General features: G+C 34.7%; 2 protein-coding genes across 3 annotated transcripts in view; one reads left to right on the forward strand and one right to left on the reverse strand.

Annotated features, from left to right (window-relative positions):
* Positions 1-11,509, reverse strand: part of Slik (Sterile20-like kinase) — a 124,086-nt gene extending 112,577 nt beyond the window's left edge. For both annotated transcript variants that reach the window (XM_089088579.1, XM_089088578.1), the window contains exon 1: positions 11,402-11,509. The gene's annotated coding sequence lies outside the window, so the exon portion shown is untranslated. The remainder of the gene's footprint in view (positions 1-11,401) is intronic.
* Positions 109-2,244, forward strand: LOC148953510 (uncharacterized). The gene is made up of 2 exons (XM_089087988.1): positions 109-551; positions 708-2,244. Exons 1-2 carry the CDS (start codon positions 109-111, stop codon positions 2,242-2,244), a joined length of 1,980 nt encoding a protein of 659 aa, XP_088944114.1.
* Positions 11,510-12,224: the final 715 nt, after the last annotated feature.

Here is a 12,224-nt window from a genome sequence, read left to right on the forward strand (position 1 = left end):
AACGTGGATTGCATCACCACAAAAATGGACGAAATAAAAGCTGTAGTTTCGGCAAGACCTGAAGTGAGTGTGTTTGCCTTCACTGAAGTTAAACCAAAGTAAACTTCAATGCCACTGACTGATGTACAAATCCAGATTACCAAATTCAGAATAATCTCAAATCTGTCGAAACCAAAAGGAAAAGGAATTGTCCTGTACGGCAAATCGTCACTGAAGGTAGGAGACCTTAATCTTGGTTCTCAGTATGAGCTGTGGGTGGAGCAAGTCTGGATAAAAATTGAGCTAAAGGGTCACCCCTTAATTATAGGTTGTATTTATAGAAGCCCAAGCTCTCCCTGCCAAAAAAGTTCTCACCTCGCGATTGCAAATTCTATAAGTTCGGTGATGAGTCGTCCTTGCCATAATATTGTAATTGTTGGAGACTTCAACCTGCCTCAGATCCAATGGATTAGTGGTTATGCTGCCACAGGAGATAACAATGACCAGATTGGCACATTCCTCGAATGCCTACAAGAACATTCATTGTACCAGACAATCAATTTCCCGACTAGGTACAGAGAGGGCCAGAACCCATCTCTCTTAGATCTCCTATTTGTCAAAGATGAGGAGGCAATCCAAAGTATAGACTCAGAACCACCTTTTGGCGCAAGCGACCATACAGCCATAACTTGTTGACTAAAGTTGTACCTGCAGACAAATAATTTTAGAAAACATGTGTTTACAAATTACAACAAGGTCAGGCAAGATTTGGCTAACCAAGATTGGTCTTTTGTCGAAAAGAATAATGTACAGGGAGCTTGGCTTGAGAAGAAAAGGGTCCTCAGTGAGACAATTGCAAAGCACACAACAACCACTTGGAAACGAAGACCAAGAACGCTCCCTTTCTTCACACAAGAAATCAAGCTAGCAGTCCGGAAGAAAAAGAAGTTCTGGAGAAGATACAAGGACGTCCCAACGCAGGCTAATCATGACAAATTCAAACAAATACGAAACAAAGTCCGCTACCTTACAAGAGAAGTTACTAGCAAGTATGAGGAGTCTTTAGCATTTTGGAAGTATGCCTCCACTCAAAAGCCCGGAAGACATTCAGTAACCAAACTCTCAGTTAATGGGAATACCATAATCAACCCTGGAAATATAGCTGAAGCTCTGAACCAGCAGTTCAAGTCAGTTTTTACACCTCCAGATAATGACCTCTTGGCACAAATTCCGGAATATGATATTCAGAAACCAATGCAAATTATTACTATCGGCACTTTGGATGTTGAATCAAAGCTCAAAAGATTGAACCCAAATAAGTCAGTTGGCCCTGATGGGGTACACCCTCGAACTTTGAAAGAGACTCATGTGGAGCTTGCCCTCCCCCTAGCAAAACTGTTCCAGAAGTATCTTGACACGAAACAAGCCCCTCAAGATTGGAGAAATGCGAATATTACACCTGTTCACAAGGGTGGTAGCAGGAACTGTGCTGCCAATTACCGACCAATTAGCATCACCTCGACAGTCAGTAAAATCCTCGAAGGAATTGCAAACACTGCTGTTATGAAACACCTGATTGACAATAAACTACTTACTGATAGCCAACATGGATTCAGATCTGGACGCTCGGTCGAGACAAATCTTATTGACGCATATGAATGTGTCACCCAACTGCTAGACCAGGATATCCCTGTTGATATGATTTTATTAGACTTTGCAAAGGCTTTTGACAAAGTTTGCCATTGTTGTTTGAAGGCTAAACTTTTTGCTACCAGGATACATGTGGAGGTTGTTGAATGGGTTATGCAGTTCCTCTCAGGAAGAAAGCAGAGAGTTAGAGTGTTTGGGGATAATGGGCAAGAGTTTTTCTCAGAAGTTGCTGGAGTTGATAGTGGCATGCCCCAGGGAACGATCTTGGGCCCAACACTTTTCAGTATTTACATTAATGATGCTCCATGGGCTGTAAGAAATAAGATGAGCTTCTATGCTGATGATGCAAAGCTTATTGGGCCCTTGGAGTTGTCAGCAACTAGAGCCACCATACAGGAAGACCTGGATGCACTTTCCCTTTGGGCCCGCCAATGGAAGCTTGAGTTTAACATCCAGAAGTGCAAGGCGGTATATTTCGGGAAAAAGAATGAGAAGTGGCAGTACCATATGAGTGGGGGGGATGGCTCTAGACAATTGATTGGTTCCTCGGTAGCTGAAAATTCAACAAACACACCCAAACAGCGGTTGTCAAAGCATCTCAGACCCTCGGAATAATTAAGCATACAGTACATAGCAGATCATCTAAAGTCATGACGAAGCTGTACAAGGGTTTTGTGCAACCATTGCTGGAGTTTGGGATGTGTGTTGCCACACCTCTGAATAAGAGTGACCAACAGAAAATAGAGTCTGTTCAAAGGTGCTCAACCAAAGCTGTTGATGGATGCAAGAACCTTGACTATCCATCCCGCCTGAACAAATACAGCTCCCAACACTCGTCTACAGATGGCAGAGGGGCGATGTCATTATGACTTACAAGCTACTGAATGCTGATTCCTCTTCTCAGAGTCCTTTACAACTTGACGAATCATTCAGGACAAGAGGGCATAGCAAGAAGCTATTCAGGAAGAGAGCTCACAGCAGACTCCGCAACCCCTACCTCTCCAATAGAGTGGTGGGCCCCTGGAAGTCTTCCCAATGCAGCTGTCACCACTCCCTCTGTCAATGCATTCAAGATTGACATTGATAAGAATTGGTCCACCAAACCATGGAAAACAAAGTGGGACGCCGCCGAACCAGTGACTCCCCATCATCACTGATCAGCGACTCTACAGGATCTTTCCTTATTTTGCTGGACAATGCAATTTAGGGTAATTTAGCGTAAGGATGCTAGGACTGCTTTGAAATTTTTTTTAATATTGGGTTGTACTGGTTGCATGTTGTTCTGAGTCTTTTTTCTTTTATATATTTTTGTCTTGCTGAGGACGGCCCTTAGACATAGGGCCGAAATATTCATTCAAATTATCTCCACTGTCTTGCAAAAAGATTTCCCTGTTGTTCTTCGTGCTTTTGTTGTTTAATTCTATCAGTTTACTGTTTTTGACACAAAATGAGCTCCTGACAATTTTTTAGCTATGTAATGTTCAAGCTGTCATTACTTGTTTTTTTTTTTTTTGTATACTGATATTTAGTAATTAAAATGTTAATATTATTTGATTTATTAAAGTTATAAAAGTAAGAACATTTATATTTTTTTCACAACACTTTAACTGTGCAATTACACTCCATATGATTATCCAATTTCATCCCTATACTTGGGTCAATTTATTAATTTTTGCTTCCACTATCTTAACAGTATTTTATACATTTACACATTAAAAAAGTTGAAGAGGAACAACAAAATAAAGTAAAAAGAATAGGCATGTTGAATCCACCAGGATATGCCCACAAGTATCCCCCAATGTTTTGACATGTGTCAAATAGGATTCCAACTTATGTTGAAAACAACTAATTTTTGTTCAGTCAAACTTATAGGTAAAAATGCTCAAATTTAAGAAAATTTGAGTTTTGTGCCCTTTTCTGATAAAACTTCAAACTTCTAATCAAATAGTTAGATTTGTAGATACTTTTCCTACATACTGAAATCCTTTTTAAACCAAAAGTTTTTAAATTAAGCCTTTTGGAGTAGAAAGTGTTTTTTTACAAAAACTGTCAAGTCATCAGTACGTTTACCCTATGCCCTGAATTGGAATATATAGGGCCCTTGGCCCTAATAAATATTTGATTTATTAAAGTTATAAAAGTAAGAACATTTATATTTTTTTCACAACACTTTAACTGTGCAATTACACTCCATATGATTATCCAATTTCATCCCTATACTTGGGTCAATTTATTAATTTTTGCTTCCACTATCTTAACAGTATTTTATACATTTACACATTAAAAAAGTTGAAGAGGAACAACAAAATAAAGTAAAAAGAATAGGCATGTTGAATCCACCAGGATATGCCCACAAGTATCCCCCAATGTTTTGACATGTGTCAAATAGGATTCCAACTTATGTTGAAAACAACTAATTTTTGTTCAGTCAAACTTATAGGTGAAAATGCTCCAATTTAAGAAAATCGGAGTGTTGTACTCCTTTCTGATGAAACTTCGAATTTCCAAAAAAACAGTTAGATTCATAGATATTTTTTCTACATACTGAAACCCTTTTCAAACCAAAAGTCTTTAAATTAAGCCTTCTGGAGTAGAAAGTGTTTTTTTTACAAAAACTGTCAAGTCATCAGTACGTTTACCCTATGCCCTGAATTGGAATATATAGGGTTGGGGGTAAAATTCATTTCCAACACAAATGAATGTTTTCTGACATTCTCAATTTTGGTTTAGATTTACAACCACTCCAAGTCATAAGGAGACATGTTAAGAAAACAATTCTTACTTCTTAATGAGCATAATAACCTTAGTTAACATATTTTCCAGGGGGAGAACCTTTATTATCACTTTTTTCACTGTTGTACAATCTATTTTAACAAAAGTGTGAAAAATAAACAAATTTGTTAAAATTCTACTTTAGCTACTTTTGGCTGTCTTGGAAAGGGGTTAGGTTAAAAAAAACGAAACTTTCAGGAATGGCTCTACATGCTAAAGTATGTCCCAGGAAGGTATTTTAAAGTACCTACCTCCACTCCTTTTCCTTCTAGAGGGTCATGACGTTTAATGACCTTAAAAATCTGTGTTATAAAAGTGAAATCTTGCAGAATAGATCTCCTGCTTAAATGAAGTACAAAAAAAATCCGCTTCACAATTTTGCTCAATCCCAATTTATAAGGTTTTAAAGATATGCAAATACATTTCCTAAATCTTGAAAAAAAATATTGATATGGCTTAAAATTCTACTCATATAACAGGAATTGCATTGTCAGAAATAAAGCCAGAGAAAAAGAAACTGAGGTAAATTTTTTTGTTATTCATATTATTAACTTACAAATAAAGTAAACATACCACTTGATGCCTTTTTTATGCTTTTTCGAAATACAACTATTTTTGTTGGAAATGAATTTTACCCCCCCCCCCTTAGATATAAGGGTATATATATTTGCACATTAGGGGGTGGGGGTAAATTTTATTTCTGATGTAAATGAGAGGTAAGTTTAAACTTTCCCCCCACACCCCTAATGTGCAAATATATAACAATATATAGGGGTGGGGGGTAAAATTCATTTCTAACAAAAATGCTTATCATATTTGGAAAGAGCATAAAAAGGTATTGAGTGCTATGTTTACTTTATATGTAAGTCAATAATATGAATAACAAAAAATCTACCAAAACTGATAACTGGAAATTAAGGTAAAATGTTGTTTTCTCAAGATTTCAATAGGTATAGACCTGTCATGTAGGCAAATTTCAGGACCCTCTAGAGGTAGACGCAGTGCAGGTAGGTACTTCAAAATACCTTTCCAGGACAACCCCTTTTCAAGAAAGCCAAAAGTAGCAAAAGTAGAATTTTTCTATAAACAATTTTCAAACTTGGAGAATAGGCAAAATATTGAAAAACTGGAAAAACAAGGAAAATATTAAGGATAAAGGAAAATATGGAAAATATGAGTAAATTTTTACCAAATCATATTATTGACTTAAAAATAAAGTGAATATACCACTTGATGCCTTTTTTTATGCTCTTTATGAATATAATAATCACTTCTATCGAAAATTCAATTTTAAGCCCTTTTTGAGCTCTTGAAAATGAAAAAAATATAAAAATATATAGCGTGTAAAAAGGCTTAAACCATCTGTTTTAAACTTACTGTTTCATAATAAATCCTTTTTTAATCCAAAAGCACTGACTTTCCATGATTAGGGCAGAGGGCTGAGACCACACGGGGGCAACTCTGTACATTTGACCTGTTGTCTAAAGTTTTTGAGCTAATCCTTTCAAAAAATTCTTGCTAGATGCCCTTCATGTAACTCACATTTGGTGCAAGTTTTAAATTTTGGAGAAAAGAGACAACCAAGAAAAGAGGTAAGGAAGTTTTTATATGCTTGCTGGAAATCCTGACACATGTAGTCTTTGTCAAATATTTTCTAAGTTATTGTAGCTCTTTAGCCATGAGTTAGCAGGATCAGACAAGGTATACCCCTGCTATTTTCATGGTAATTTTCTGTCAGTAAATATCAGGCCATTATCTACAAAAAAAAAATTTCAAAATGGTGTCAACATGGGGTAACATGGGGACACTTTTTTGGGGTGATTCTGGACACTTTTGTGGTATCCGGTTTTGCCCTGTACTGACAGAAGTCTTTCATAAGTTGGAAAATGGAACTATATGTAGCTGGAAGCAGAATATTGGTTAAATTGATTGTATTCCTGTTGGGTTATAGAGAAACTGAAGTAATTTACTTTGACTATCAAACTTTGTTTTCTACATTTACACTTAGACAAAAGTTACCCCTTGCCTTACAGCTTAGCCTATTTAAACACAACTACTCTGTGTAACAATCTTTGTCTTAAATCAAAGTTACCCAAGATTAAGTCTGCCTATTATTTAGATACTTTTTTCCAACTTTAAGATCCTGTGTTCAAGATTAGACAGCATTTTCTATGATTTGGCTAAGCTTAACCTTTAATTTCTATCCAAAATTAAGGTGTACTTTTGACTGTCTATACATTTAAAATAGTCTTGGCATGTCACTGTTTATGGCAAAAATATTCAAGCTAATCTTAATTGAATATTCTTCAATACTTTCTAACTAGTGTACCAATAAACCTTACCCCCCCTACCCTCCTTGTTTAAAATACATACTCTGAATTGTACACATTCAATGGATTATTGTCTTATATATTATAATGTTTAGTTTTATAATACACTATATGTGATTTGAACTTATAATTAGACAGTGATAATTCAAAAGGAGTCATGTGACATTTATATAAGCTTAGATTTACAGTCCACCTTCACAGCTATGTAGATCAGTTCAATTCATTTTCACCCATCATATTTAAAAATAATACTTATTATTAAATAATTTACTATTATGTTGAACAATAAACATTTATTGAATGTTTACTTTTTGAAACTCCCTGAAATGTTTGTCTGACTTGTAGAAACATAACAAAAATAAACATAAACAAATGTTTGATGTGATTTTTTACAGTTTTTTTTGTTTAATGTTTTGTATTATAATGTTAAACTAAACATTACACTGCCTGCAGGCATCTTTTCATACTATGCCTCAAAGCACACCTCAAAGCATGGTGTGACCTGTGTTAATTTTCATGTTGTTCTCTTCAGATTCTGACAATTATAATTTTCTTTGACAGATGGTTTGCAACTACATTCAAAAGGGGAGTGGTCCTCCTGATCAAGAATTACTCAGACGTGCTGTTATTCAATTTATACATGGGAAGTTGTCTTTCAGAGCAACTGCAGAAGAATTTTCCCTGAAGAAGAGCACCCTTGTGGATGCCATGAAACAATACAAGGTAAAAATGCAACATCTAAAGCAGAGTGGTGCTAGTGGTTACAATTTTGACAATGACATTGTTCAGGAGAGCACTAAGTTTGTTTTTACTTCCAAACAAGAGAAAGAGCTTGCTGCATACCTTGAAAAATGTTCACTGCTTAACCAAGGGCTGACTCCTTATGCAACAAGAAAGTTAGCCTGCCAATTGGCAATAACATTGAAGATAAAATTCCCATCAAGCTGGAAACTGAATGAGAGAGCATGAGTGGATTGGCTAAGAGGTTTCATCAAGCGGAACGCCAGTTTGTTCATCAGAAAACCCAAAAGTACAAGCCAGGCTTGTGCTGACAGCTTTAATGCCATTGTAATTGGTGTCTTCTTTAGAAATCTTCAGGAGTTATCATTTTCCTCCTGGTCAAATTTGGAACTGCAATGAAACAGGAGTACCCACAGTTGTTCAGGCCCCAAAGGTGATTGCTAAAAGGGGAGCAAAACAGGTGACACAGACTGTGTCAGCAGAAAGAGGGGAAAATACCACAATGCTATGCTTTGTATCTGCAATCAGTCAGACAATTCCACCAGAGTTTGTTTTTCCAAGAGTCAAAGCTCCAGAGAGGATGTATTGAGATGGACCACCAGGATGCATTGGCTTAGCCCATCGCAATGGATGGATGACTTTGGAAAATTTCCTTTGTTCCATGGAACACTTTCTAAAAGAGGTCAAACCTAGCAAAAAAGACCCTGTTTTACTCTTGTTTGACAATCATGAAAGCCCTATTTCAGTAGAAGTAGTTTCCTTGTGTAAAGATAACAGCATTCACCTCCTAACCTTTCCTCCCCATTGCTCCCATCATCTCCAACCCCTTGATGTTTCAGTGTATGACTCCCAGGCCTCAGGTAAGGTCTCTTTTTAATTTTATATGTTGTTTGGCGATTGATTTCTTTTTTATGGTTGTTTGGATATATTGTATTTTCTTTTTTTTTCTCATTCCCCCTTGTATCCCTGGCCATGGAGCCTTTTGAGGGAGATTAGGTGTGTTGTGATTGGATTGTGTATGTATTGTGGAATAAAAACTCTGAACTCTGTATGCACCATTGAAGCATGCAATTAAACCCTGGTCAGAGAATTTCAATACACGAAATAGCAAAATTGTGCAAGTATCCCTTTCTGGAAAAGCTGAATCCTCAAAACATCACAGCTGGTTTTGAGAAGGCAGGAATTTGGCCTTTAAATCCAAATGTGTGCACAGAAGTCGATTTTCTGCCAGCTGAGTTGACAAACCACCCAGATCCAGCCAAACAGAATGCCCCAGAAACTTCCAATATGGATGATCCTCACCCTGGTTTATTTTGTGATTCATCTCCTGTCATGATGGGTCAACAGCAGTCAAACTTGCCTACAGCAGTAACTCTTGAAAGCATCAGACCATATCCACAGGCAAAAATGCAAGTGGGTCTGCACAAAAACCATAAAAAAGGCAAAAGTAGAATTCTGACAGAGACGCCAGAAAAAAGAGCACTAGAAGCAGAGACTGGGCTAAGGTTTGCTAAGAAAAAGAAAAAGTTGCTAAAAAAGTCAAAGGTTTCACTCATTGCTGACAAAACTAGAGACAGCATTTCAGACATAGGTATACAGCTCAATGATGAGTCTTTACATTGTGGAAGTATCAGTGCGTTTGATACAGATGAAAAATTATCTTGTGGAAATTTTGTGCTTGTGAGGTTTATGGTTGGAAAGAAGCAAAACTCTGCTGTTTACTATGTTGGTGAAATTGCAGAAATAAGTGGCAAAGCAGCAAAAATAAACTACCTATGCAAGTCTGGTAGGAAGTTCATCTTCCCTAAATGTTGAGATTGTGCAGAAACTGACTTTCAATACATTATTATGAAGCTTTCCGCACTGGTATTAGTAGGAGGAACTGGACAAACAGCCAAAGCTCTTGTATTTGGCTGTGATTTTGCCCAATTTCCCATAAAATAAATTTAATGTTACATTTAACTTGTATATTATCTGAATTAAATGTTAATAATATCTGAATCAAAAATTACAAGCATTAATTAATGAATGTCCGGAAATGCCCCATGTGTGTCCAAAGTCACCCCCCAGTTGGGGTGACTTTGGACACTTGAAGAGGTTACACATTTTTGGTCTCACATAGAAACAACTTGATGGATGTCATTGAAAAAAATCACCAAGAAAAGTGGATAATTTAGTTATCTATTCACATAAAAAGGAAGTTTGTATCTTTAGAAATATGTTTTTTAGGGGTCAAAATCCTCAAAATGTATGGTTTCACCCCTCTCTCCCCTAAGTTGGATAAAAGAAAGCTATAAAATAAATTTTGCAATATTATGCTGTTTTCTTCTTCCTTAATGCTGAATGTTCAAGAATGTGTTTTCAACAAAACATTGAAAATAATAAAGCAAGTTTGTGTTGTCAATGTTGCAAAATCAAGTTTGAGGCTGCAATTAAATTTGTGCACTAGGCTGATGACAGTACTGATTTTTGCTGGTACATTTGTTTTTATTTCTTTGTTAATTACTAAGTTAGAATGATTCAATTAATTATGATAATTATATCATTATTTATGCTAATTATTATTGTTATTATTATATATATATATATATATATATATATATATATATATATATATATATATATATATATATATATATATATATATATATATATATATATATATATATATGTATGTATGATATATATATATATATATATATATATATATATATATATATATATATATATATATATATATATATATATATATATATATATATATATATATATATATATATATATATATATAGGCTATTTATTATTTATTAATACCAAGATACAGTAAGCTTTAACAAGCTTGTTGCACTAAACAATTATAAAAAAGTCTATAACAATGTCAATGACATAACAAAAACATACAGTAACTGAAAACATTGAAAACAACATTGAAACAAAAACACACACATATATATATATATATATATATATATATATATATATATATATATATATATATATATATATATATATATATATATATATATTATATATATATATTATATAACCTCAAACAACAAGGGGAAATTCAACCTCAAACAACTTGATTTTGTAACCTTGACAACATGAACTTGCTTTATTATTTTTGATGTTTTGTCAAAAATGCATTCTTGAAAATTTGGCATTAAGGAAGAAGAAAACAGCATAATATTGTAAAATTTATTTTATACCTTTCTTTTATCCAACTTAATGATGGAAAGTCAGTGCTTGTGGATTAAAAAAAAATTATTATGAAACAGTAAGTTTAAAACAGATGTTTTAAGCCTTTTTACATTATAAATATTTTTATATTTTTTGTCATTTTCAAGAGGGCTTAAACTTGAATTTATAATAGAAGTGATATAAAGAGCATAAAAAAAAACATCAAGTGGTATATTCACTTTATTTGTAAGTCAATAGCCTACTATGATTTGGTAAAAATTTACCAAAATAAGTTCACAGGGATTATTTTGCATATTATGAAGTACAAACTATTTTCTTAACATGTTTCTTTATGACCTGGAGTGGATGTAAATTTATACCATAATTTCAAGTATTGGATCTAAATTGATTTTAATAATAACCATATTGATGCAAAGCTTTGGTTTATAGCTGTTCATTGATACATAGCCTACAATTCTTCTCAATTCTTAGGCCTATTTGGGAACAAGACGTGAGGGTTTTGGTTTTACATAATTTTGCTCAATTGGATACTGGTTTTTTACCCATGTTTCTTTCTCAATGTATGATTAACAAAGGATATTGAGGGTATTTTCTGGATGGTAATTATTTACACCAGTACTACAGCCAGGAAGATATTCGACATAGGGCTAAGAGATAAGCTTGGCTGGCATAACAATTAAGCAGACTATGACTAGTATTAGCCTAAACATAAAAAGAAATTTTCTCACCTTGCTCAGGCATTTAGTGAGCCAAACATAAGTAACAGAATGTCATCGGATAAAACAAACCCAAGTTTGGAATTTTTATTCCTAAAACATTAATCTGGAAAATTGTTTGTTTAATAAATGCTGCTGAATGTGATGTTTATATTTATACTTTAATTAATTCCGCCAAAATAGGTAGCAGTGCAAAAAAGCTTTATTCAGTCAAATTTTTTTTACATTTATTTTTATGTTTTTTGTTTTTTACATCGTTCTTAAGAGACAAAACAAACTACTTTAGCCTGTGTTTATATGTAAGGTTTTGGCATTAATCTGGTGAGAATATTCAGCATATTTTGTATGACTGTGCATCCTCTGCAGGTGATTCCAATATTTTCAGGAAATAGTGCCGGGGTGCGAAAACCCAAGAAAACTTTGCGGCTGTTTTTAGCCATTAATTCCCTTATCAGACAGAACTAATAAATTCAATCATATTCTTTATACTTTAAAGAAAAAGATAACCTATTAGTCCCCGGGTTAACCAGACACAATTACTGCTCTAAAGACCATCTTTAAGATCGGAAAGAGTCTTCATGGTATTCTACATACCTCACCCTATGGCAAGGCCGTACCCAGGATTTTTTTTTCGGAGGGGGTTTTACTAAAAAAAAAGATACGGGGAGGGGTGGGGGGGTTACACAAAAAACGCATGCCAAATTTCTTTATATCCATTTTTATTACGTTTTTACGAGTCAGGCAAACATTTCAGGGGGGAGATTCAAACCCCCGTAACCCCCCCCCCCCTATGGGTACGTTCGTGCTATGTGGGATTGAACAAAAACAATATTGA

Source organism: Artemia sp. Qi Xiang Cuo, chromosome 4 (assembly GCF_049724085.1).
Source record: "Artemia sp. Qi Xiang Cuo chromosome 4, ASM4972408v1, whole genome shotgun sequence".
In the NCBI taxonomy this organism is placed as follows: domain Eukaryota; kingdom Metazoa; phylum Arthropoda; class Branchiopoda; order Anostraca; family Artemiidae; genus Artemia; species Artemia sp. Qi Xiang Cuo.

Coding starts and splice junctions, on each gene's coding strand:
- LOC148953510 (XM_089087988.1), top strand. CDS start 109: ATGCCACTGACTGATGTACAAATCCAGATTACCAAATTCAGAATAATC. Junction 552..707: donor ACAATCAATTTCCCGACTAG/GTACAGAGAGGG, acceptor AAATAATTTTAG/AAAACATGTGTTTACAAATT.